This window comes from Osmia lignaria, chromosome 13 (assembly GCF_051020975.1).
Source record: "Osmia lignaria lignaria isolate PbOS001 chromosome 13, iyOsmLign1, whole genome shotgun sequence".
NCBI classification, from domain to species: Eukaryota; Metazoa; Arthropoda; class Insecta; order Hymenoptera; family Megachilidae; genus Osmia; species Osmia lignaria.
In genome coordinates, this window is record NC_135044.1 from 627,524 (window position 1) to 655,421 (window position 27,898).

At 41.0% G+C, this 27,898-nt stretch overlaps 4 protein-coding genes across 8 annotated transcripts in view; 2 read left to right on the plus strand and 2 right to left on the minus strand.

The window, feature by feature from the left end:
* Positions 1-115: 115 nt before the first annotated feature.
* Positions 116-2,651, minus strand: LOC143305989 (uncharacterized). Of its 2 annotated transcripts, XM_076691517.1 has the most exons (4): positions 2,155-2,651; positions 1,813-2,062; positions 1,566-1,629; positions 451-630 (listed from the first exon to the last, which is right to left on the minus strand). In XM_076691517.1, the coding sequence occupies exons 2-4, from the start codon at positions 1,970-1,972 to the stop codon at positions 603-605; spliced, it is 252 nt and encodes an 83-aa protein (XP_076547632.1). In that variant the 5' UTR covers positions 1,973-2,062; positions 2,155-2,651; the 3' UTR covers positions 451-602. The 2 variants fall into 2 exon arrangements, with proteins under 2 accessions (XP_076547631.1, XP_076547632.1); XM_076691516.1 differs by lacking the exon at positions 1,566-1,629 and having other exon boundaries at positions 116-630.
* Positions 2,652-2,765: 114 nt separating this feature from the next.
* LOC143305990 (NADH dehydrogenase [ubiquinone] 1 alpha subcomplex subunit 1-like) lies at positions 2,766-3,261 on the plus strand. The gene is made up of 3 exons (XM_076691518.1): positions 2,766-2,905; positions 3,004-3,090; positions 3,163-3,261. The coding sequence occupies exons 1-3, from the start codon at positions 2,807-2,809 to the stop codon at positions 3,187-3,189; spliced, it is 213 nt and encodes a 70-aa protein (XP_076547633.1). The 5' UTR covers positions 2,766-2,806; the 3' UTR covers positions 3,190-3,261.
* A 1,401-nt stretch (positions 3,262-4,662) lies between these two features.
* On the plus strand, positions 4,663-27,586 carry Lapsyn (Leucine-rich repeat activity-regulated protein at synapses). 4 transcript variants are annotated; one of them, XM_076691510.1, is made up of 4 exons: positions 4,663-5,623; positions 24,528-24,745; positions 24,984-25,855; positions 25,933-27,586. In XM_076691510.1, exons 1-3 carry the CDS (start codon positions 5,575-5,577, stop codon positions 25,821-25,823), a joined length of 1,107 nt encoding a protein of 368 aa, XP_076547625.1. In that variant the 5' UTR covers positions 4,663-5,574; the 3' UTR covers positions 25,824-25,855; positions 25,933-27,586. The 4 variants fall into 4 exon arrangements, with proteins under 4 accessions (XP_076547625.1, XP_076547624.1, XP_076547623.1 ...); XM_076691509.1 differs by having other exon boundaries at positions 25,950-27,586; XM_076691508.1 differs by having other exon boundaries at positions 24,984-27,586.
* Positions 25,913-27,898, minus strand: part of LOC117602079 (interleukin-1 receptor accessory protein-like 1-A) — a 64,030-nt gene continuing 62,044 nt past the window's right edge. The window contains exon 9 of the transcript XR_004580877.2: positions 25,913-26,043. The gene's annotated coding sequence lies outside the window, so the exon portion shown is untranslated. The remainder of the gene's footprint in view (positions 26,044-27,898) is intronic.

Genomic DNA, 27,898 nt, shown 5'->3' on the forward strand with positions numbered 1-27,898 from the left:
GCGTGTGCATAGAATACCTACTGGCATACCTCCTTGCTCTTTCTGCTATCCTGTTAGAAATAGTTAGTTCGGATCCTATCAGCTAGATGGCACTGTTACAAAATTTAAAAACAGGTAAATGAAGATTCGGTTTATTTTCTTAAATATGTAAAAATATAATAATAATACATACAATCATTTACAGTTCATTCAAAGTTAAGACCATAAAAATCTCTATAAAGCACAAAGAATACTGGGTCAGATCAGTACTTGGTATATCATAATAATAACAAAATTCGTCAATGAAAAAACGCTCAAAAATGTAGGAGGCAACTAAACTGATAACATTATAATTAGTATTTCTTAAACCAACCAATGTGATCATTAACAACTGTAAGGTATAAATAATGTTCATTAACAATTGATGCTTTCTCATCTGACTCTCTTTTCTCTTTGGTTGTAGGTAAAAAAATATTGGCAATACACCTAAGGACAATACTGTAAGCCAAACTTTTTGACTAACGCCATATCCGTGTAAGAAACCAGCCGTAAATACTGCCAAAGGTACAACATCGACAATCTTGGAGTACCAGTCATAAAAGATCCTTAAGTACTTTGTAACATCAATTGCTGATGTGATAAATGGAGCTCCTGCAAGTAATATTGCTTAAAAATAATGTGTTCAATGTTGGATGTTAATATTATCAGTGCCACTATATTCACTATATGTTATAGCGTGAACTAATTGTTTTTAAATAGCCATAAATGTTTTTCAAGATGTAATTTATAAAAATATTATAAAACTTTCAAATCATTTTATTAAACAAAACCTTGTAGTAAACCAAGAAGAAATAAAAGATGATAATATTTGATCTTAATGTTTATAAATCACATAAAAATATATTGATGTAGTTTTAAGATTGTCTGAAGAATAGTTGGAACTTGCGAGAAATAATATGAATATCAGATATTTAAATTACTACAGATTCTAATTATAACAGGAACCATAAATAATTTATAACTCCTGGGGTACTGAAGCTTCTTTCAAAAAAGTTTGCAAAAACAAATGTTAGTAATAAAATCACATTTTAATGTAATCAGTAAAATAATGGGATTAAGGTAGATGTTTAATAACTATTGTATGAAAATGTTATATGTAAGGAAAAAATTGTACAATATTTTTTTTTAACATTCATAATTACTATGTAGACACAAAAAGTTCAAGCAGTATCATATGTACAAAATCATTAAGGAACTACAACATTTAGTTCAAAACTACACATGCAAATATATTTTACCATCAAAGCAAGTCATACTACAAGAAGTTAATGATATGTGTGTTTGAAAAAAAGCAACATATATACGTAAACAATGCATGCATACAATATTAAACAAAACTGTTATATCATCATGCGCTAAGCATAAATAAAGTCAATATTTACTCAACATTATATTAAATGTATAAACTAATATAATATTTGAATAAATACTACTCTACTGTTACTGAATAACATATTTGTTTAACCATTCAGTTTATGAAATATTTTATTTGAATCAGTGCACTGAATTACAATATTATTTCTCACCTGTTCCAACAAAATTGAAATATTACAAATGAAGAATTAAAAACACGTCTTCTTCCTTTGGGTCCTATATTCAAAAGTCAAATACAATACCCTTATGTAGTTTCATACCAACTAATCCTTTGCGTGACCCCCAATAACTTATAAGATGAACTTTTAGGGGGCCCTGTACAGATAATGCTGTTTTAAAAATATACTATACAAATGGCAAGATGCAAAATGTACAAATATCAGAAAATCTTTCTCTTACCAAATCTGAGCAATCCAACCATTGAGTGTAAAAGTTGCATTTGGAAGGCACGAACTGACCAAGTGGTTGCTTTGCCGTAATAATTATTAAGAGCTCTCATACAACCAATTGTCACAACAAATTTCGCTAAATGCGCTAAAACGCTGCTGGGACAAAACATCGTCAGCTTTTGTTTAAAAATACTGTGTTTCTTGAATTAAATAATTTCAGGGATGTAACAAATTTAACTCCAACTTCCATACGAGCGCAACTGTGAAAAGTTAATACAAAATAGTATTCTTATTCATTAGTAAATAATATTGTTACAATTTCTTTGGTATTTGAGAAAGGAATAATCGATACCGATCAATCATTATCTTCCAGAGAGTAATTCATGTTATTGCATCTGTCCGAATTTGTTCAACTCTGTTAAGACATAAACGGTGACATAGATAGTAGCACGAACACGGTATTTAAATATAGTAATGCTTGACTTCTGCAAACAACCTGAAACAACCTCACGGGGGCAAGGTGTATATTTTTATTAATCATTTGTACAACATATGTATGTATAGCAACGAGCATAGTAGACTTTCCCATGGAAAATAGCGCTATCCCTCTCATCCTTCTCTAGAGAGAATGACAACGTAGGGAAGACGGTCCTGCTTCCTCTGTATACTTGATGTCACGATAGTCCATAACTGCGAAAAGACCAGTTTTCGTTCTTTTCTGCGCATTGTCGCTCTGATTGGCGATACTTCCAGCGGAAGTGGAAAGCGATTGGCGGATCACTTTCCCCCACCATCACTGCGTTCCCCCACCATCTTACAACCTGCGGGCTTAGTTATGGACTCTCGTGACATCAAGTATAATGTCATTTCCCCTAGGGAAGGCAGCTTTGCTCGATGTTGTATGTCGCGTATAAATACCTAGCATATCGGTCGAATACAAATGACGTAATTCTAGATGAAAGTTCCATTTGGGAGGATTGTGATTTGATAACAATTTATTAAAAATGTGGTATGAAATACTTCCTACGATGGGTATAATAGCAGTTTGCTATGTAGTACCACAGTTAGTTCCATATTATGTAGAAAAATTGGTTTATGGAAACGTAAGTAGTTTTTGTAACATAACCTCTATACAAAAGTACATTGTTTTCATTTACCGATTATGAGTTTGTAATAATTTTTACATATTTTATTGTTACAGCCAAGAAGGAGAGACTTTACTTTAGATTGGACTGCAGTTATGACTGATAGGGATGAGTTGTTAACCGGTGACTATAGGAAGCCAAAGGTAACTTGTAATCATCTTTGAAATATTAGTTGTTTATCAATAAATACATTTAATATGATTATTCTATTTCAGGGCTTGGAGGCTATTCCAGATAACTAAAATTTATTCAGTATCTATTTAGTATTATTGGTATGTAAATATAATATTTCAAAATACATAATTGAATAATGACTTGTGGTATTGATTTCCTTTAACATTCCTCGTTTTGTATAAGTTTGCATTTTCATTGAAAGGAATAAATACCCTGGAACAGTTATGCGATCGTTTCAAAGGGTACATCGCGAATCTCATAACCCGTTATTGCAACGAAATTGTCCTTTGAGTGTTACACGAGAAAACTCGTATATTTCTGGTCGTCGAATACTCGGAACAGAATGTAGAGTTGAGATGAAAAATTAATAATTGTAAAGTAGTTCCGTCTGGAGGAATATTGTTATTATATGCTTCCGTGTATGTACAACTAAACGGCTGAAGTCCTTTGATTGTTCACCGGTCGGTAAGAAAGGAATACCTGCCAGTTTCAATAGGAATTCTTGTTTTCTTCATTTAAAAATATATTTCCCCAGAAAAGTCCGCTATTTCAAATAAATTTCGAATATTATGAAAGAACCGTTTTAAAGGGAAAGTAGTTCTAGATATTCCGATCGGCGATATTCTTTGTTTTCACGCCATTATGGTTTTGAACCCCTCAAAAATATATAAGATCGGCCCCTATGCATAGGCAGAGATAACGAACAATGGACAGCCGAGGGGGACGGGCCTTTGAACCAGGAGCATAAAGGGCGTTACAGGTATATACCGTATGCTTTTTTTTCAGTAAAAATTTTGATAGAAAAGAAAGCGAAGTAATTATCACGAAATTAATTAAACCATTACGTTGACAAATTATCGATAAATATTTTCGTTGGATTTGATTTCATTCAAAGATACAACTTAAAACGTTCGCACAAAGTACGATAACGTGTCGATAAAATCGTTCTTTTCAAAGAAAAATGTAAACGTATATGTAGTATGTTACATATGGTTTGAAACGTTTTTTGCTCGAAGGTGAAACAATCGTTACAGATATAAAATAACGTAGATATCGTTAGGAATAATAGGTATTGCACTGACTCATCGATTACGAATACGAGAGGATATAATCTTTAGCTCGAGATAGGAGCACTTAGAAGGCAGGTACTTTCATCGAACGGATCTCAAAACGTTTTCTCCAATCGGTGTAGCGAATCCGGTCACGAAATCGGAATTTATCGATTCTCCTATTCATCTCCGGCACTCTTACCTGACGGGGCTTCCGACTAATCGATACCGATCGTTCGTCTTCAAAAATTACTCACCGAGAGTACTATGTATGTTCCGATGATTTCTGACACCGTCAACGAGTGGCAATCCCTTTTGTCCGGTACTGTACCGTCACCTAGAAGGTTAATTACCTGTCAGCTCTTATCCGTGTCGTAGGGCATGCCTTCAATTTCAGCTGCAATCACGAGGAAAACTGGCAGGAAAATCGGCCTTGCTCGAGATACCGCTCGACGAGCTGGGGCTGGAGCTTTAAATCGGTCCTCGCTCTGAACGAGCAACCTCGCAGTCCAGTGCGAGGCGTCGTCGGAGTAACATCGCGCGTCACGCGTCAATCCTTTCGTTCACGATTTTTTAATTCGATCTTCTGCCAATCTTTTTCTTCAAATTCTGAATGAGAAACATATTCAGTACGGATCGAAATCAAGGCAAATAACAACGAAGAAAAACGAGAAGGGGGAATCGTGTTCGTTAACGGCGGGAATTCTTGAATCTCGGTGGTCAAATAGCAAAGTGCATCTGCATCTCTCAGGCATTCGCTCGTTTGCTTCTCAAGGATTCTCTTCGGCAAACTCGTTCGGAATAATATTTCACTGGGCAGAGAGGGAGAAACGGGAGAGGGGAACAGGACTTTGAGTCGTTTTCTAAAGAACGAAATAGCGTGGCACGTTGCAACAAGTCCTTCGATACGCCACACTTTTCTGCTTGCCCCTGTGTAACCTACCCTTCTCGTAACGGTTAATTGTTCCATTTCGTACCGCGAGGGAGAGAAGGAGAAAACAGGCGAACAGCATTTGGTGCAGAGTGTATCGAGGAAAGTTTCGTTTGGCGTTTCACGGTCAACCTGTTAGTCATGTGGGAACGGTAAAAACTGCTCGGGCAGGAACTCTGGAAGAGCAGTTTCTCGGAAACGGACGTCGGAATGGTAATAACGACGCGGTAAAACCTGCTTCTATGTAGCTTCAAGCAAGGATACACGACGCTCCGACGATCGTCCTTTCGGTCGTGCGTACGCTGTGATGTTTATTTACCGGTTTTATAAACGGTGCGTTCTCATAGGTGTGTGCAACGTCGTTTCGTTCGTACACGGTCCTGTAAAAAGACAGGGTGCTTAAAAACTCAAGACACAAACTGAAAAAAAGAAAAACACCGAATCAAAGAGAAAATTGGTCTAACGGCGTAACCATGCGGCACTTTCGGAACGTATCCTGGGGATGGCACGATAAGAAGATGGGTAAGCGAAACGTAGCAATCGGTATCTGTGTTTCAAACCGATTTACCGGCTGTGCGGTGGCTGCTTTTGTTTCGAGTGCGAGTGCTCGTTCGCTGCCTACTCGAAACGCATAATCGACGTTTACTACGTGTTTGTCCTCGTTCCATCGGTGAAAATGTCGACTTTTGTTTTCCAAGTTACTTACACTTGTTATGCCTTGGTTGGTTATCGTGGAAAGATCCACTACGTTCCACGCGATGCTCCGAATATAACAATTTCGACGCAAAAGGAATTGCGACTCGTCTCGTGAGAAATCGATCGCATTCCCGTCTGCTTACTTTTTGCGACCCATTCAAACCTACGAATTACAATAGATACGTAGATATCGGAAGCGTCTTTGGAGCGTCGCGTCCGATTGTTGCTCGATAGGTGCACGTATCGATACTGACGGAAACACGAGTCGATATTTTCGGTCCAAGGACGCCTCGAATTCTTAAACATTTAACTCGAGGTCCATTACGTGTAATTACCACCTTTGCCGTTATAAGGTTAGCTTTTTTTTTTGTTACTTCATCATCAGTTACGGGACAACCGCTGAGGGAATTGCACGAGGATCGAGGTTACTTGAGGCAAATATTTAAGATCCATTTAGAAGAAGCGGTAGAAGGATGGCGAGGTCGGCGAGTCTTTCTCGACGGAACCGTCTTGCGAGATTTCTTCCCGTGCAACGACCATAGATCAAGGATTAAGATCGAGTTAAATTACTTTTCTTTCGACGTTGCGCTCGCGTTATCGGCAAGAAAGCTAATCTATGTTCCTGAGCGTTGATAAATCGGCTCTCGTGGCATGCTTTCGACCACACTTTTTTCCCTTCTAATCTCTAACAACCGTTGCTTCCCAGCGTCTCGTTTGCTATGTAAACATGCGGTTGTTTCGTGGACAGGGTCGAAACAAATATAACCTGCAACGATAAAAATCGGTCGTTCTTGATATAAAAAAAAAGAGGGTGCCCGCGGTTCCTCTTCTTCGGAAACGTCGAACGAAGAACCCGGGACAACTTTTTAATTAAAATAATATTCGCTGCTGCAATTAAAAGTTTCCATCCCTTTGAATTCGTGCATATCCGCGCATCCTTTTTCCAGAGTTAAATATTCAATTCGCGGTTCGCAGTTAAGCGTCGGGGCAAAGAATCGTTAGTTTTTTATCCCCGATGTTAGCTCTGTTCGAAAAATAAAATAATCGCTTGTACGCGTGCAAAGTTAGCGATGCTGGCTTGCTTTTCTCTCTGTCGGTTCTGCGAAAGCGGTTACGTAGCGACAAAGGAAAGGTAACGGCTGATTTATCAACTTTCTTATAAGGAAGACTGCTCAGATGTTGCGGCAATATTTAGACGGATTTACTGCAGAAAAGAATGTTCTTAAGCTTCGTTTTCTACACGATTTTCAGCGTGGACGATTTCCAGGAACTTTCAAGCAAGTAGAAGCCAGCATTGATTGATATCTGAAACACGCTGAAAGTTTTAAGACTTGACCGATAGAATGAAACGTCACGTATAGTAGTTATCGGATCTTGTAGCGCCATCTGTTGAAAGCTTTCGGTACAAATAGAGGGTAAACTTTAGGGGTTCCTCTTTCTTTGCTCTTTGCTGCCGTTAATTTCCGTTACGATTCTTAAAACTTTTAGTGCGACGCAGTTGGCGGCGCGCTCGAGCCAGGAGGAAAGTCTTAATGCAAGGGGTTGAAGGTTGACGATTTCTCAGGTGTTTCTTTCAAGAAACGAAGAAATGTTGTCGGAGGCAACGCCTGCCTCTTCAAAAGGGTTCGGAACGGTGATACGATACGGGCGTTTGATACAGGTGGATGGATACTGGCTTTAGAATCGGTTGGCTGCTTTCGTCGCACGTTTCGAAGCGTTTCCAAGGGTTTCTCGTCCCATCGTTACGCACGGCACGCGCCGCACGATTGTTCGCGTATTTAAACGTGGTAATTAAACGTTGTTGCATCAGAGCCAAATGCAATAATCTTTGCGCGCGTCGGTTGGTTTCCCATTCACCGGGAAACGCGAGCGAATAATTGCCTTTTGCTTCATTGTGCAACGCGATCGGTCGGGCTCGCGTTTCGCACTCAAATCAGCATTTTCTCTTTGTCCGCTCACGCGTTCCATTATACGAAGCTATACTTTTCTTCCCGGAACACCGTTTCTCCTCAGCTTGCCCGGTGACCCGACCGTTCTTTTACAACGGCTGCCTAGCCGAGGGTTCTATTCTGTGTCACCCAATGTCTCGAGGATTTACGTACACCTGGAACAGATGTAACACCCCACCCTTCGACCGAATAAGATCGAAAGAGGTCAAAGCAGTATCGTGACTTTCTCATAATTCTTACCGTCAATAGTCATGGAAATTTTTCCATCAACCAATTTCTGTTCCGCGTTGTTTCCAGCGTATCGCTATCGATGCTTTGACCATCGTTTCCGAGCCAACATCGTTGCTTTCGCCGAAAGGATAAGGTAGCCAACCGTCAAACTTACTTTCGCCTCTCGCTTTTCCAGTTGAACCGACGAGACTCGTTATTACATTCCCGTGTTTACAACTGTGTATCGTTTGCTTTTATTATTTTCATACGATAACTCGCCCGCTTTTCCCCCCCTGGTCTATCGAACGAACACGAACTGCCGACGATGTTTGCCCCGTTTTATCGAGAAACGTGAAATTCAATTCCTCTGTATCCGCTTCAGACAAATTGTCTTTCGCGTTGATCCTCGTGTAACGTTCGGTATACAATCGCATTCGTGGAACAACGAACGGGTAATCGTTAACTTTGTTTCAACGACGAGATAGAGCCCCGCATGTTCCGGGTCTTGTTCGATCCACTCGTCGATTTGTTATAGATATTATTTTTATAATTGCATCTACCTTGCTGGTTGATCGTTACGTTCACCGAGAACCTGCTATCGGCACCGACTATGTACCTCGATTACCTCCGGAAAAATCTCTTTCTCTGATCTTGTTACCTTTGCTTCCTTAACGTTGCTCTTGAAACGTTAAATCGATGGAACAAAAAACATTCCCTCTTTGTTTCCAAGTATACGAATACTTTTCCGTTGTGCTCGATCGCGAACGATGAAAATAATTTTTGCGGAACGATTAAAGCTTTCAATTGAATAAATAGATATTTTATTCATCGTTCCGTTTTCTACTGAAACGCGTCTTCCACGGTCCCCGATTCCCATATTTCTTTGCGTATCAGTATAAAAATGAAATATCGTTTCGAGAGAGGGTAAGCGATTAACGTCGAACGATCTTTGACCCGGCAGCGAACTCGCTGCTCGAATCAGTATACGTCGAATTAATTTTATTCAACGAAACGCGACCGTGATAGCTATCTAAATTAAAGATCAAAATTAATTCCGTCCGAGAGAAAAAAAAAAAAAAAATCCGAGGAGATACGTTTAACGTTGGAGAAAAACATCCCCTATCTGTGGATGTGCCAGTAACGGTACAACGTGCATTTCAGTTTCAGTTAGTAGTCGGCGTGCGGCAGTCGCGTTTCCTCCGTTTCGAAGCGACCAGATAGAGGAAAAGAAGGAAAAGGGAGGCTTTAGTGGAGTCGCGTTGAAATCGATGTTCCAGTTAAAACTGCACGGGGCATGTTAATGAGCGTTAATGGGAGACTAGCGGGGCCACGGAACACCGGCCACGGCAACAAGAACGGAGGAAAAAAAAAAGACGCAGGGAAAAAGAAAGATGGATAGCGGGAAAAACGCAGAGTGAAAGAGAAGGAGAATGGCAGGGAACGAAACTATAGGGAAGGAATAATTACGTAGTTCAGCTGGAGGACAGTGGTAGCGGGTCTGCATTCTTCTTGAAATTAGCGGGAAATTTCATTGCGGAAGTTGGATACGCGCGAACAGCGTGCAAACTTCTTCTGTACCGAGTTAGCGAACGAACAACCCCGACACTAGGATTGTTACAGATTTCCTTATACTTCGTTGCTGTTTCACGCTTTTACGTATTCCCGATTTCCATTCCTCCCCCGCGACACGCGATTATTCGCGATTAGAGCCGTGGGAAATATTAATATTAATCTGTTGGAAATAATTCGTCGAGTCGAGTAGAGAAACAAAGAGAATTCGAGGGAAGGACCTATTTAAAGTTTCTAGTTTCTCAGAGATCTTTTATTTAATTCAAGATTCGCATAATTCCGTTGCATCACAATTGAGAGCTTGTGAAAAACGGGCACACGGTTCCCAATCAGAGACGGTAGGCGGACCGTTCGCAACGACTCGAGGAAAAGAATGAACGCAACGAGTTCTATAGAAAAAGGCTCGTTTGCCTAACTGCACCTTCGCTAAACTACTATGCGATCACCTCTTCTGAATACTTGATTGCACGTTTCAAGGCCGTTGCATCTACGGAATGCACATCGCAGCGGAATCGTTATAGAGTATGCAGTAACATCTCGATAAAAGGCTAGATCGATCGTTCGCACGCGAAACAAGAACGCGACACCTGTTACTTGATTCCAACATTTTTGCCAGCTGTTTAATTACAAGTAGATTGCTCGTTAAATCGACCGTCTATTAATTATCGATTCCTATACAGAAGGACGTCGTGTCGTGACGAGAATCGTTTACAAGTTTGAATTTACAATTTCATTTCATTTTCTAACTTGTCGATTCGCGTTATCGACATAATGTTCCCTCTTTGCGGAATTATCCGATAAAATTTTGATCGACATCGGCAATCATCACTGACCCCCCGTGGCATTGAACGTGTTAAGCGGCAAAGGTTGAAGAAGCTTTCCAGTTTCCTATAATGTAAGAACTTTTCTATGACCCCCGGAGCTTCTTTGCCGGTTTTTCCCTCGGGGGAACAAAACTGGAAGGTGAATTACCTTTCTTTCCACTTACTTTTTAGGACGTTCTTTCGAGCAAAGCGATGCTGTTCTACGTTCTATCCCGGATTCGTTTCGTTTCTTGTTCGTAACGCGGTATTAATGAACCTCCAGCGAAACGAACCATCTCCTTTTTCGTTCAAATAAACGTAGAATTCTTGAATTCTCGTTAGCCGGCCGTGAATCGTAATAGCGAAAGAAACGTGGTTTTGATAAGTGTCGTAAAGCGGAAGAAACCGTCGCTCGATTTCTTCCACCTTGCCTAAATTTAGCTGATGAGCGTCCTTCAATTTAATCCGTTCTTCTTGACCCAAAAAGCGTTTCCATCCTCGTGTAACGCCAGCCATGAACAGGTTACCCGACCAGCCAATTATTAATGGCCCGTTGAAACATGAAATTCCCTCCTTAATCCATTCAAAGTCTGCCTTGTTTGTCCCGTCCGCCATTCAGTTTAAAACCTTGAAAGAACTTAAATACCTTGCCTCGTATTTTCGAATCGGCCAACCGAGATTCGAACCTCGATGAAATCTACGAGTTTAGTTTCAGATTCGGTTTAGTCTTCAAAGTATTCGAAGGTTTCAAAAGCGCGAGGAATAAAAGGAAAAATTTGATGGCTGGCAAGCGGATCGCGCAATTTCAAATACAGCTCGAATTGCGCCGCTTTGTTCGAGGCGATGCGAAGAGGAAAAGAGCTACTGCATTCTGTCCTCGTCTATTTGATCCGATTGATTCCGCTCTGATATGCAATACATTATTAATATCGAATGTCAGTGGACGTATTGATATCGAGTGTCACGCTACCGGTCTTCGAAGGTCTTCGAAGGCGACGAGCTTGCGATACCTCGGCGATTTTTCATTCTTGATCCTAGATACCTACGTTTATATATTATGCGCGATATTGTCGCGTAATGATTCACCGAGAAAGACAAGTGCTTTCAATGGAATCCGATAATAATCTTCGAGGTGAAACGTGACGGCATTGTTAAGATGCCTTCGAAGAAAAGAAGATTTCGCGGAATATCAGAGTCATTTTTAAACATGATCGATATCTATCATTTTCCACGTCTCTGATTTGCAAATATCGGTCTAAAAAGTGTAGAAAAAGAGAGGGCGGAGGATCCACCGGTGCAAAGAATTTTAAAACGAAAGTAGAAGCTTCGGTGTGTTTCGGGTTAAAGGGGAGAAGGTGAGGAAACATGGAAATAGAGAATATTCATAATTCTCGTTGAACTCGGTGAGCGATCGAGCACGAGCCGTCGAATAAATTTGGGAAAAGCATAGAGTTGTCAAAGGGGTTGATATCTGAGGGAGGGTGGTTTTTCCCATCGGTTGATGCGTGCAACGGGAGAATAGGAGAACGGTGGCAGAATTTCTGTGGGTTCATTTGTCCAAGTCCGGGATGAGAACTCGGCGCAATGGATACACGCGCACAATATATCCCAGCAAGCTGCAGAGAATATTTATGAAGCTTCGACCGAAGATGAATGAGAAATCGTTCGCGAGAGCTTTGTGCGATCCTCTGTGCGATGGCTGCCTTCATCGGGAACACGTCAAACGTTCCCCAGAGACTTTGCTTCGTTTCGTCACCCACTCTAATGATCTAGCTCGCCTTCAGGGATATTGTCATCCGGTGACGAGGATGTCCTGGTGCATAAGGTCAAGAAGACGAGAAACAACCCCGTAATCTTGAATGATTTTTCTTCTTCTGCCTCGTCGACTGCAGAAGAAATTAAAAATGACTACTACCTCTTGAAGTGATTTTCAAAGAGGACCTTGTTCCGTATCGACGTGCCGGAACCATTTTAAACTGTACACTTCCTGGTGCGAACGAGTCGCTTGTTCGTCGACACTTTGTAGCCTGACGTCTCTATTTATGTACGCTCACGAACGTACCTTTTGCTAGACTCCTTTAACCCTTTAACGCTTTGACGGCCACGCGTTTCACAGTGCATAAATGTGCAAGCGCAGTGATCCAGGCTCGCTATAAACAAACTATTAGGATACGGTGATAAATAAAACAGGCCGTTCCTACTTCTAAATTTAACAGTTTGGAAACTGAGAACTTGTATAGAGGAGAATATTCGGGGGCTGTTGATCGAGACGTTCTCACAAAAAAATAATAGATTACTTTTGGCTGTGTTTCCGAATGGCCCGACCAAAATTGAGAACTCAGGTTCGGTATATAACCTAAATTCACTACAAGAAACCGATTACAGTTGGTTTCAGAACTGGATGTCATACCGTTTTCGAGATATCGTGGTAAGGTTAGGTTAGGCTAGGTTCCATGCACGCACAATATCGAATAGCGCATGCGCAGCATTGAAGAGCGCATGCGCAGTATCGAATAGCGCATACGTAGTCCCAAAATCGTAGACGATATCTCCAAAACGATAAGACATCCAGCTTTGAAACCAACTTTGATCGGTTTCTTGTAGTCAATTTAGGTTATAACTGAGTTTTCAATTTTCGGGGGCCATTCGGAAACTTATCCTTACTTTTTGCCTTTATCTTGTTTAATAAACTCAACACAAAGAGGGTTCGATAGGTTTCAACGCGAATGAAAAGCGTAGGAAAAGCGCTTGAAAATCTTTCGTTGAACGCCGGCATACGACTACTACCCTTGCCGCGATATAACCGATATTCGAATTATATTCTGTTTGCAAATGAAGCGTGGATCGAAATATTCTCATTACCGATCCACCCGGCCGCTTTGGAGGAGCTGCTCGAAACTTTTTCCACGCTTATTCGTCGTGCGGTGGCTTTTCAACTTTCGAGGGGTCGAGCTTTGTAGCATTATTCAGCCCGATGATTCTTATTAATTCTTCGTGTAGCCACTCGAGCCACTTTCCACCCTCTTCATAGTTCGCCCCAGCCTGCAATTTCATTACGGATCCATCCCTCTTCGCTTCCGTTTAATCGAACCGGTCGAAAAGACCAAGATTCTCTAAAGTCGCTTGAAATCGATTCAAGTTTCTTTTATGAACGAAAGGGCGGACTGGCCGGCTCTGTCGAATTCGCGCGGCTGTTTATAATTAGCGGCTTCCGAGAGGAAAGGAAGTGCACGCGTGCGCCGCTCGACGCACGTAAAACGGTGAGGAAACAACAATGCCTGTTTCTCGTCAGACTGACGGGACCACTCTATAAATCGACCGTTAAAATAATATTTGCCCTTTCCAACATTATATCCGGTGGCCGAGTAGCAAGAGGCCACCGCTCCTTCTTGTTTCGTTGCATGCAACGAAATGCGATCACGCAATGGCGGAAACCTAACGATCGTACGATCGGAAAGTATGAAATGTTGGTTTTTGATTTCGAGCGATTCGCCGAGTGGTGGTAGAGAGAATGGGATGAAACGTGACTAGCGATCGGATGGTACGCGCGCTCTCTTGAATTTCTGATTCGAGGACGAGAGCCGTTCTCGTTTCTAGAGCAGGCAACTGGTTAACCCGGAATCGAGGACTAATTGTTACGTAATCGATACATGAAAGTCACTGCCAGAGAATAAAGTGACACGAGATCCTAGTTCCGACCGCAATGGAAGCTTGAAACTCGCGAGCGATCTCGTTACGGATCGCCTACTTCCTCTTACCTGACAATTCTCAGCTAAATAAAGCGATGACGCGTTACTCAGCAAAGTTACCATTGCTTCTCCATTCAAAATGAAATTTTGAATACTAAACTTTTTTCCCTTTTTTTTACCTCGTATCGGTCGTATTGTCATCGAGAATGCGCGTTTCCACCGTCGCGTCGTTGCGCGACAATTAACGAAGTCGATTTCTCTATCGCCGATTCGATCGACGATTAAATCGAACAGATATCGCGTCGAATCGTTTCTCTATAACGATGCTTGTTATCATGAGCGATAACGGAACGCTCCGTCAGTCTTCGGCGTTCGGGCGTGGAACAATGCCGTGAAAAAAAGGGGCGAAGAATCGACGGATATCCGATTCACCGGCTTTACCTCGTCGATCACTTCGCGATCGATAAATCGTGCGAGGATCAACATCGCCCCTATACATCGTGTACTTTCATTCACCCGGTAGAATTAGGAAGTTCTCCACTCAGTTGGACATTTTATTTTTAACGAATCCAATCTATAGGGTTATCCAAATTGAGTGTCACATTTTCAAATTGAAATACAACGCAAAGTATTTGATTTTTGTATGGTTACTTTATTTTGATACTAAGTCTATTTTATGACATTAATTATGAAAAACAACATCATTCAACAGTCCTTATCCATTTGATATATTTGACCTTTAACGAAGGAGTAATTTTTCACGAGGAGGAAGGTTAGGGAACCCGGAAATTCAAAAAATTGAGAAACTTCGCACAGAAGTACAGTAAGTCATCCGTAATACGACCCTGTTTTCGGTTGGTGCCATAATTCGGTTTTAAGGGGTGAAATTACCCCTTGAAAAAAGTTCGAAACTTTCTTTTACGTGGAATATCTTTACTGTACTTGTATGCGAAGTTTCATAATTTTTGGAATTTACGGGTTCCCTAACCTTCCTGGTTTAACACCAGGAAGATTTTTTTTATTATGGCGTTTATGGAAAGTGAAGTTTACGCCAATAATCCAAATCACAATCGTTATTGATGAAATTGAATTCTACTTGTGTGAAAATGTAATGAAAAATTGGGTGAAAAATGCCGAGGGGGACATTTAAGTAATATTGTCTTTGATAATTACTTTGCGTTTTATTTCAATTTAAAGATATGACACTCAATTTGGATAACTTTATACTATACTTCCTTCTTTTATCTGTACGTTACGAAAATTCTACATAAAATCGGCGATGATTGTGCATTTCGGGAGTCGATGATTCACCGTGACACAATCAATCGTTAAGAAGTACTTCCACGGAAGGCGATAACGCTTGCTGGATGCACTTTGCTTGCCAGACCACCATTGGAACGCATAAATCTCGGTCGCACGCGACCACGCGAATACCTCGGGACGCAACCTGAATGCAGAAGACGATCTCGTTCGAATCGTTTACACGGAATTAAATTGCTTTTCAACGCGCCTTCGTCTTTCCCTTTCAGCTACCCTTGCCAGTTCAGGCTCGGTTACAAAACTTTCCAACAATTCTTCTTCGAGGTTCGTTTCGTAAAAACGAAGGAAAAGAATGCAAGGACGACGCTTTGAATTTACGTAGTCGGAGCAGCCGCGGAAACGAGGAGAAACAGTAAACTTGACCCACTCCTGAAATATCGTTCCCTGTTTCTCTAATAACCTACCCGAAGGAAAGGGAAAGCTGCCGTTGCTTGTGTTCTTACGAAATTAAACGATACAGGTCGAAAGAAACTGGGCGGTCTATAAATCACGGTACAAGTAGAGTTTGTTAGGTAGTTAATCGCGTTTACTTCTCTGGTGCTGCTTGTTCCTTTTTCTCTTGCCAGGAATATACTCGCATAATTCGCTTCGAATAGCGTCGAACGAAGGTAATTGAAAATTCTCAAGAGGGAAGGATCGCGCGAAAAACGGCGGGAAATCGAGTTGCCCGGACGAATGTCGGTAATTCCAAGCCGGTCCTCAACGTCGACGGGCCGAAGAATCAAATAAATAAAATCGAGACTCGCGTTGCGAGCGGAGCAGAGAAGCGGTTGTTATTTTTAGTAAGATACACCGAGGGAGCACGTTCTGCTTCGTTTCCGGGCCAAAGAGGATCCTTCTTACTTACGGACAAGTGCGATTCTCGAGTAGAACCGATGGAAACTCTAGCTTTCCCCGTGATCCATCCCGGCGAACTCTTGCTTCTTTGGCTCGGAATGGATCGGAACGGGATCCATTTTCGGACCCACCTAGCGTTCTTCGAAATAGAGAGAGAGATAGAGAAAAAAATGGAAGAGATTGCAAAAGACAGAGATTTATATTTCCTCGAGGAATTTACACGGCTGATCGGCCTGATCCCGAAACTTCTTACGACCAAAGTGCTAAAGAGATGCTCGTTAAGGAGCACGGAATGCCCGATAAAAAATTCAATTTATACGTAAAAAAGTAGTGGGGAAACTTAGATGAAGAAAGTTCATAACTGGCCATTAACTCGTTTTCCCTGGCTGCAGGAGTTGCCTTCCTTTTTCCCCAGCCCTATACACTCGTGTGGAAAAAGGAACAAACCCATCGCTTTTGTTGCACTACCCCTATTATGCGCCGCTTCTAAACCATACTGCCCGCTTCGATTCGATCGTTCCGATAAATATCTCCTTTAGTTATTTTCTATTTTCCTTCGAGGAAAATCGCTTCTTATTTTTGCCACGGTCCGCTGGCAAATGCCAGATCGAAATAAAGAGCCAGGTGGATTTTCATCAACGGTCCGAGCTCGGGAATGTTACAAGAATATTTTTCGCGGTTCGCTTCCTGCCTCTAGCTCTGGTTAAAAATAATAATGGAAAAACGAAATGAATCCCAGGTTATACGGCACGTACCGCCATTCTCTCTATGTTAATATCCTTCCCATCAGCCGGAGCCATCGTTGTTCCGTTTCAACTTCGTCAAATGAAATTATCCGTTAGTCATCGTAGCCGGAGTTTCCTCCTCTCTTCTCTTCTCTTCTGCTCCGGAGGCCGTAAACGAGGTCGCGAAACAAAGCTGCTTAGAAAACGCAACTAATGCTGTTGCCCCGGGCGTTAATCGCCTCTCTGTTCCTTCTACGTTCGGGTTAATTTTCAACCCTTCCAAGATTCGTCTCACCCCGGTGTCAACGACCACCGTCTTCCCTCAAAAAGCGCAAACGCATTTCGTTCCGCGCAACCTGTTTCACTCTTTCCTCTTATCTTTTCATACACCATTTTTATTATTCTCGATAAGAGTAACTTATGCTCGTTATCAGGAAGAAATACGCGTAGAAAAGTTTGATTTTTCTGCGCGTTACAGAGCAAAAGTTTATCTTTTCTATTACGAGATAACGAAGCGCGTACAGAAAAGCGAATTCTAGCAGGTAGGAAAAGTTACTCTCGGCCACTGATTGCCGCGTTCGCAAAGATTTGAATAAGAAGATCGAACTTTCAATTATTAAGAACCAGAATATTTCATGGCTCGTATCTTTCGCTCGACGAACCTTGTTAGTCTTTTGCGTTGGAAACGATGTATCACCCATGAGACCTATCGTGTTCGCGTACAACGATAGAAACAACAAAGAGCCTAGACTACAGTCCCTGGCCATGGAATTAGGCCATCAAATTATTACTAAATACATTGATAACCAGGTATACATAACAATAGATTTGTTACTATTGTGATGAAAATAAAATGATGTGGGGTGCGAATGTTTGTCTGGAGCCTACTCAAAAGACTTGTTTAAAACTGTCCAAATACCACATTATCTGAGTTGAAAATAAGAATTACAGATATTTGGGAAAATAATGAAGATATAAAGCATGTGATCAAGCAATGTATACGGAGCATACCGGAAAGGATACAAGCAGTCATCAAAACAAAGGATGGAAATACAAGATAATAATATCTGTTAATAATGTTATGTACAATATCTGATTTTGGAGTCCAAGTTAAACCGCAGCAAATATCATAAATTTAATTATTTAACAAAAGCATAAATATAATTAGCATAATCATCTGATAAAAGCTTTAGAATTGTAGCAGTCGAAAAAACAAACAGTGTTTCATCTCGGGATTTGTCTGTCAGACTCGTCAGTGGGGCTAACAACAAACGGTCCCTGCTCCAGACACTTATCATACCGCGCTTCGAAACTTGTATTTATTGGTTCCCGGCCCGTACTCAAGGCGTCCGGGGAGACGAAAACCCCTCCACTAAACGATTGCGACAGAATATTCAATAATTTAAAATTTCAATGTATGTTTGATATTGTACACTAGTAGTGTATTATGTTAGTAGCTAATAAATTATATCATTACGATTTGAACAGGGCTTTTAATTTTACGGATAACGTGAAAAATGCTGAAAATTTGTAGTGGTCCTAATTCGATGGCCAATGACTGTATATCAATCGGGGGGGTATGCGTGTTACCGCGTTATCCGAAACATCAGATTGGAAAAAACATTGGGAACACAGGGTTCACGCTCGGAAAGCCTCAAGCTAACAAACCAGGCCTGCAAGCTGTCGTTCGAATTTCCGTTTGTTAACGGAAATCGATTCGGCTGGGCTAAAGGTAGAAAAAGCGAGCATTCCAGGTGTCTTTTTGGGGGCGAGAAACAACCGGTGACAAGAGGGTCACGAATTGCAACTCGTTTCGGGAGCACGCAATAAACGAGAAACCGTGTTAGACGGACGTACTATGCCGGGGAAAATATTCCAGTTACGTGGCAAATAATCGTGGGAATTTCGGAGGAAAGGAATCCGGTCGAAAGTTTGGTTAGCGGGACGATCGTTTGCCAAAGGTATACTTTCCTTTTTAACGATACCGAGTGTTGTTATTTGCGTTGTTAAAGTCAGCAATGTTCTCCACGCGAACGACTGGCAAGAATTTAATCGAACACCCGTTACAGGGTAAACTATGCGCTGTTCGTTGCTGTAACAAAAGGGATTAAGATTCGTATTTCTCCCGATAGTGTCCTGTTCCCGATTACCATCCCTGTTCGCTCTCTTTTCCTTTATTTTCTCTCCAAACTACAGCTTCGGTTGAACCAATTGTTAATAGCCAGCCGCGAGAAGTACGAATGTTTGCTGGGAAAATATCTGGTCCCGGTGTTTGCACCGGCTTCAAAGCTGGCGTTTGAATTTTTGACGAAACACCGCGATTCCTCCTGGCGGTCGTTTACCTTGCGTTTCTCTCTCGACCTTCGACACTGATTCCTTTTCTTTCTGTTCCATCGCTCAGGACCCTTCGAGCGTCTCGCAAGTGTTTCAAGGTTGATGCTCGATCTTCCAACCGATTGCCTTTTAGCCGTCCCAAATACAGGAGGGTAGAACGGCGCTTTGTTAATTTGCTTGAAATAATGAGCCGGACTAATGCAAGATAGCCTCGAAGCTTTGATTACATTGGTAGAGTAAGGTAATGGACCGGTCGTAAATAAATTCTTCTTTGCTTTTGTTGGCCCCATTAAAATTGAGAACTCAGGTTCGGTATATAACCTAAATTGACTACCAGAAACTGATCAAAATTGGTTTCAGAGCTGGATGTCTTACCGTTTTTGAGATATCGTGGTAAGAAATTTTTGTACAATTATGCGCTATTCGATACTGCGCATACACAGAACCTAATCTAATCAAACCTAACCTTACCACGATATCCAGCTCTGAGACCAACTTTAATCGGTTTCTTGTAGTAAATTTAAGTTATATACCGATCCTGAGTTCTCAATTTTGGTGAGGCTATTCGAAAACACAGCTTTTTATTCTTTCGGATATCAATTTACGTGATCGGGAACTCATCGAGCGTTGTTTGCAAATTGAAATTGTACGGTTGTTTGCGATTGGATCGAGCAGCATTTTCATTTGTTCAGTTATTAAACAAATAACGCGCGATTCCGTTGGTCTGTACGCGTATCATTCAGCTGGTAAACACTGAGACAGCCGTTGAGAATTATGAACGTTTAAATTTCGAAAACGAGCCGTCAACCTTTATCGCGACAGCGTCGCGACGTCTCAGGTTTTGTTTCCAGAACGGGACGCTCGATCGCTTTGTTATTTCTGGTGATTTTCTCCTCGGATACGTTTTATTTCCAGACGGATCGTCGCTTACACTTGCAACACGCTAAAATTGCACCGCTGCTTAACCTTCCACGCGAATCTCGCTTCCGATCGATCTTCCACGACCTTTAACTGTTACCAGCGAATTTTAGCCGCGCCTCTCAACAGATCCTTGGTCGCAGCGTTGTCATTTTGATTGATTTAAAGCGGCATGTTTAATGGAACGTAGCCTGAACCTCGTCTTTAGATGTTCTTTTCTTGGAATAATTAAAAAGTTTAGTTTATCCGAGGTGTTCCGGCTTGATAGGGCGAAAGAAGTTGGTCAACGAGTTGGAAGTGAATACTAAGCAGCACGAAGAAACGAGAGCTTTGCTGCTTTTGTTGAAGCGGTAGCGTTTTAACGTGCGAACACGGGCACACCTATACACCTATACCTTTCCTTACGAATAAAAATTGAATTCGTAAGATTCTGCTTCCTTAGAAGTAGAAATACTCTTTCGTCTGCTTTCAAACAGCAATTTATTTCTTCCTCGCGACTCGTTTTAACGCTCAATTACTCTCAATATTCCTTTAGAAAGAAAAAAAAGCTTTTCAATGCTTCGGAGTAGAAATTGAGCGTTCAATGAATTCTAAGAGACCGAATCCTTGTTGATCATAAATGCTGTATGTCAGAACGTCCAGCTAGGATGAAAGTTTTCAGAGACTTCGATGCTTAAGATTCGAACAAAGCAGCCGGAAGTGAAACGCCTGATCTTTCTCGTAACAATTTCAGACATCCCATACATATCATAAATGTCTGATGAAACTTATAATGAATGACTGTAAAATACCCTCGCAATCTCAATCAACAAGTTGAAATTGTGTCGAAACTGAAGGCAAACGTGTCGCGGTGATAACGTTATCCACAAAGAATTATTATATAACATTATCTTGACACGACATGCGTCTTGAGTAGACGTAATCCATTCTAATCTACTTAAGCTGTTAAAATGGAAATAGATGTCGTTTCCATTCAGCCGAATCGCTTCTGTCTAAACGAGTTTTATTTTATTTCAATTCCCTTCCATTTACCCGTTCGATCGTTAGTTATCGTATCGAAAAAGTTATAAAGAATGTCTGTATGATTTTCATAAAGAAAAAGAGTTTCAACTGAAATTTGCACAGTTTGAATGGGCAGACGCTAATCCCTGGGCATCGAATTAGGACCACTACAAATTTTCAGCATTTTTCACGTTATCCGTAAAATTAAAAGGCCTGTTCAAATCGTAATGATATAATTTATTAGCTACTAACATAATACACTACTACTGTACAATATCAAACATACTGTCCGTTCGTCTAGTGTATTTGGTAACTTCAAATAAATTATTGAAATTCTAAATAATTATATAGTGTGGGACTCATATCCGTCCAGAAGGGACAAGGCCCTTAGGGCCTGAGGCTTCACTCTCCCAGTTGACTCCGTTTTGCGTTGTTACCTTTTTTGTGCAGAGATTTGCACGGAACTGGACGTTAGCATGCAGTCATCATTGGTATCATTGGAAAGAACACGTTTTGAAGTTGTGTAAAAATTCTTGATTTTTCAATTCCTATGGCTAGATTTTGAAATAATCTCAAAACCGATTTAGGTGTGTTTTGCTACCTTAACAGCTAAAACAAAACTTTTGTGCGAAAATGGTTGAGAAAAAAAAGGAAAAAATATTGACTGTTCCAAATCTGGAGTTTAGCCTCCTTACTCTAGGTGTTCTAGTTTTATTTTCATCACAATAGTAACAAATCTATTGCTATGGTAATACCTGGTTATCGATGTATTTAGTAATAATTTAAACGACCCAAGACGATTTTCATATATGACATACTATTATAGCCATAAAAGTGAAATTTTCGTACGTGGTCCTAATTTCGTTGGCCAGGGTTGATAACATTTTTCGATAATGATGATCCTTTTTTTTTTTTGCCGTCAAAAAGAACGAAATTACTTTGGTCTCATGTCGAAAATAGGTAAAATTCCGATGGATTGCTCGTGATGAAAAAATATGCAAAGCAATGATTGCGATCGTTTCAGTCCGTTGAAAGCATTCGCCTTTTCGGATAACCGAACCGTGAATATTAGCCGAGATACGAATATTCGTTCTCTCCAATTTTATTCGTGTTTTTTTTTTATCATGATGAACCAATAGGTCAAGCTCCTATTATTCTAGACCCGGCTGATCATTGAAATTGACAAAATTGTCGCAGCCGAAAAAATGAAAAGGAACAGAGAGTTTATTCAAATACAAAGTGCTTCGATGTTGAATACGATGCTCTTTTTGAATAACCCGGTAGGTTGAAACGGCTCGTAAAGCGATCGTTCATTCCTGCTTTCTAGATCGTGAAGCAGCGAAAATTCGCTAGAGAATCACGGATCAAACGATTCGCAGATTCACTGATTTACGAAAAGACTTTGCTCGGGTTCGAGCACGAAATGGGAACATTTATTGCCTCTGGTCACGGTTTAACGACTTGCTTGTCGCGAAATTAACGAAAACAAATCGAAAGCTCTCTTCTTCGCAGTCTATCTCCTTTTACTGGAAAATATTTACAAGTTCAAGCGAAACTCCCTTTGGAAAGCAAGCAACCGTAAGAAAATAAGCTAAATTGAAGGTTTAAAAATAAATTTATAAAACTCGTTCTATAGACAGACTCGAGAGCTCGTTTTCAATTTACCTTTTGAAAAGTTTCGCCCGTAAGCGAAACGTGTATCTACATACTCGCTATATTATACAATATTTATCAGCGTTGTTGAGGTAAAAGCGTTTAGATAACGCACTGTTCAAATAGTCAAGTACTTGTACAATAGAAACAGTAACAATACAGGTCTCAGCGAACTGGTGTTTCCTAATTGAATCAAATTGAATTTTCGCAATTTTGACCCAGCCGGATCCTCGAAACTGTTCGCACGATTTCGTGCTTCGACATCCCCCTCTTGATTAGAATAATTAATTTTTCATGTTCCGCACAATTGCAGGGGATCCTACGTCCTTTTCGTTAACAGTACCGTGGATAAACGCGATCGAGTTGCTAGTCTCTTCTTTCATTAGATTTCGCAGACCTGTTGCTGTGTAACGCGTTCACCTTTGCGATAACAGCGTCTATTTCGGTTCCTCTCTTCATCCGCCAGATCTCTGTTAACCTTTTCGTCACGTACATTGTATAGAGTCTGTTTCAAAAACCTTGCGCTTCGTGGAAAGGGGTGCTCTACAGAAAATAGTACAGTGAAAGCTGGATATATGCAACAAACATTGGGACCCAGACGTTGCATATATCCAGCCGAGGTGTCGATTCTGGGCATTTAAACGTTGCATGTAGCTTTTACTGTATTTAAGTTCCTTCCTTCAAGCATTTAGCTACAGCAACTCTGTCTTCTAATCGAAAGGCAGCAGCCGTTTCTCGAGTGCCTTCGATATCCAGGAGCTTGTTGAAAATTTATGCGATCCTAACACGTCGAGCTAAGCGATATTTGAAACTTTAAACACTTTGCATTTTCATCGAGGCGGAATCGAATCGAATCGAATCGAATCGAATTGAATCGGCGAAAAGTAGCAACTCGGATTAAGCGCCTCGCAGTTAAAGAACACGAAGGATCATCGGCTTCGAATTTCGCGACGCGAAGCGGTAAATGTATCTCGAGCGAGTTTATTCGTGAGAATATAGTTCGTTTGCTTACCTTTAGCCGCCTCTGCAGTTCATCAAAGCTTGCTATAATAAACAGACGTCGCTCGTTCGCTTGGTCTTCCCTCGAAACTCACCCGGACGGTCGTGAATCTTCTTTCGTATCAAACTGATCGAACAGAAAATCTTCTTTGACGGTTTCTTTAATGTTTGATGAAATATTCGATGGGTATATGGTTACCTCTAACGAAGCCTCGTAAGTTCAATTTTTACGTCACTCTAATTTCAGCATAAACTTCCGAATCCTTTTAAAAGTAGCTCCCGGGCGAAGGACAGTTTCCCGACCGAAATAGACTTCGATAGGTGTTCCAAGCTAGTGAAAGATTCAACGGAATCTGTAAACTCATGTACCTCCCTGAGAGACACGGTGTCTCGAGAATACCTATCAGAAATTCTCTGTTCATTGTTCATTCCCGAAAGCGACCACCTACTGGGTCAAACGAGAATAATTCATTGTAATTTAATGCCGCATACCGCATACCGCTTCGACTCTACGTTGTATCGGATTTTCCAAGTTTTCCTCGTGAAAGATGTCCAGTGTTCCATCGTTAACGATGCCACGAATTCTCCGCGAACCAGTATCGTGCCTTTAATTTAGCTTAAAAATCACCCTGACGTTGCAGCGAGAAATCGCACCTGCACGAACGTTGCCAACGTCTCTCGATATCGTTTTCGATTTTCAGCGTGAAAAATTTCGTTTTCAGATATGAGCATATTTCTCGTTAATGGCCTTTCGATGCTGCTCTTGGTTGTCGCTATCGTGCCAGAAGCAACGGTCCTCGGATCTAACCCGACGTTGATCATGGAGCAGGATCTACCTTTGAAGACCTGCAGGTACAGCAAGGCGTACTCGATGTTTCAGGTTCGTTGCAGCAACCTGGGTATCGACGATATTCCATCCACCCTGAAAACAGACATACAAGTGAGTTGTGGAAACTTCCGGATTGAACTTTACCAAAAGGTGGGAAGCAAATCCGGATAGGTCATATATCATTGGAAAGCCCTTGACGAGAGGAACACAATGGTGTGGGTGGGAGGTGTTAAATATGTGACCCTGACACATCCGGATTTGCGTCCCATCTTTTGGTAAAGGTCAACCAATTTTCGAATAACCTGGTTATAACAGAGGAATCTGAAAATATTAATCATAATTCCTACAGATTTTAGACGCATCGGTGAACAGAATACGAAAGCTGACCAACGATAGCTTAGCCGCGTACAAAACCCTCTCGTACCTATACCTGGGCGATAATTTCATCCAGGACATCCACGAGGGGGCATTCAGTAATCTCCAGTACTTGGAAGTCTTAGACCTCTCGAAGAACGGATGCCGCGATCTGCCCAGGAATCTCTTCCAGTTACCTTACCTCCGGAAGGTCTACCTCTGCGACAACAAGCTAGACGACGTAGTGTTCAGGCGCATGGACGTAAGGTCACCTCTGACTTTCCTGCAACTCTCCAAGAACAACATCTGCAGGATACCTCAGCTCGGTCCTGTACCATCGCTAGCGCACCTGAACGTCTCCGGTAACTGCATCGCTGCAGTTTCGCCGGAGGACCTGGCGCCTTTCTGCTCCCTGAAGCTCCTCGATCTATCCGGCAATCCGATCAAGTTCGACGCGAACGAATGCGAGTGTCTCGCGTTCAACGCGTGGTTGAACGCGCGTGGGATTCACTCGAGTCCCGTGTTCAACTGCACGGACGAGGAGGAACGTGGTTGCTCGCCGAGGCAGGAGTTCAGCAACAAAACCTCGGAGCTCTACGAACGGTGCACGGAGATTCTCCGATTTCAGATAGAAACGGAGAAGGCGAGAACCACGTGGATAGTGGTCGCCTGTTGCATCGCCGCGTTCCTCTTCTGTTTGTTCATCAGCCTCCTCTGCGTGCACAAGAAGAACAAGCGGAAGAAGAGGAGGCTGAAAGAGGAACAGAGGCTGAACGCGAACAACGCCAACACCGAGCTGTTGAACAGTAATCTGAATCAACCTGAGAACACTTGAACTTTTGACAACGGTGCAACGTCGAAAACGGGGTACGTCCGTGTTTTAGATTTCTCTTCTATTATACAGGCTGTTTTGGAAAACACAATCTTCTTTTGAACTGTTATAGAAATCTGTTGTCTGCAGGTGTGTGCCGTTTCCTGTTTCGGAGCGAATGAATTTCTAGAAGACTGCGCGAGCTGGATGATTTGGTGAACGTCGAACATCCGGTAACAGGTGGCTGAAACCGACAAGAAATCGATTTTACATAAACGGGCATCGAGAACAGAGGGTAAAATTTGTGATAAAACAGGTCGTATTCTCCTTGATTTTTAGCCTTTGTATTTACGAATCCACGTTATGAAAGATTAAGCAGTAAAAGTGATTTCACTGCTGTGCTATACAAAATTTATACGGCTCTGATTTGAATAATCCATTTAGTCGAGAACGAAACTTCCACAAATTTTATCCTACATTTTCGAAACATTTCTAAAGAATGGTAACGTTCAGCAAGTTATAAAAGAGCGAAAGAATCCCTGAGCGAGTAAATGAGAGAAAGAGAGAAGAGCGCGTGGACGATATCAAATAAAATCGCGGTTAAACCCACAAATACTTAGGTCTAACAAAAGATAACTCGTATTACGATTATGGCACAAGTTTGTCAGCGATTTACGTGAGGTTCAATCGAAAACCGATACGCAGAATCGTTGCCCTTCGTGTTTTCAACCAGCAACCAAGCAATGAAACCTGCGTTGTTCACGGATACAGAATTTCAATATTAGCGAAACATGTAAACTGATGAGAGTCGATTCGTTTTAATCTAATTTCAACACGTTTGCGGTCCATTTGAATTCTATACATTTTATCCAATTCCCTAATGGAACTAATTTATTTTCAATCGATGTACTTAACGTTACCAACAGTGTACTGGAATGCAGCGATTAACGAGAAGCTGATAAATCTGTTAACTATAAAATTTCATCAAATACTTTGAACGAAGTTACCTAATATTGGACTTGTACTTAGCACCGTACTGACTACATAGCCCACCACAGCTCATCGAGAATGCTTTTCTCTATCCATGTATTGTACAAAATCCCCCGTCTACCTATTTGCGTAAATTACAGTTGCGTGTGCGTTGATGGCTGTATGGAATTGTAATAACATGTACGATTCTAATTAGGTCGGGTGTAAATGTTTGGACGATCTTAGTTTCAAGCGTCAACCGTTTGACTGTATGCCATGTGACATTCATTTCTCTCAATCACGTTGGTCGTTATGCGCTTTTATATATTAAAAAACTTTCAACGAAAATGGACAGTCGAGCGGTTAATTGCTTGCGACTGAAAGGGAATATATAAATAAAGCTACGAACAAATATTCCTGTTTTTACGGTAAGCGAAACTCCATGTTGTAGATATATGTATATTATATATTAATGTATTAATATTATTCTATTTATTTATATTTACCGAGAGAAAAATTCTCTATTTTTTTTTTTTTTTTGCGAGACATCCACGCGACAACGATGTGCCATTTGTTTTTCTTCATTTTTAAAGAGCGTATTACTTTAACCAGGAGTACGAATTAAATGTAATCGTCGTGCTTTCCTGTAAAAGATGCCAAATGTTAACCCGTCGCTGAAAAACAAAGGCAAAATTGAAAAATATGTCCCGTGGTGTCGGAAAATTGATACGCCAGTTCCTAGTAATTGTACGATTTCCCTTTGGTTACCTTGTTTCCGTGGGAAACACCCGTTTAATCTTCAGCGAGTGAAAAACATATCTTTTTTAGTTGATTCTCAATGGAAATCTTGTATAAGTAAGACTAAAACTGATTCAATGTCTGCCAGTAAATGAAGCGCGTTGTGTACTTAAACTGTACTCTTAATACTTTTCTATTGACTTTTCTTTAACTTTTAATATACGGTAAGAATGTAACTCCGTAGGTTGTACAAAAATGTTACCAACAATTGGATGAACTCTACCAAATAAATCTTAAATCTATATACGAGATATTGATTTCTAATCATTTTTATACCCCTGGTTCACAATTCAGTTGTAAAATATCCCATAAAAAGTTTCAAATTCGACCAT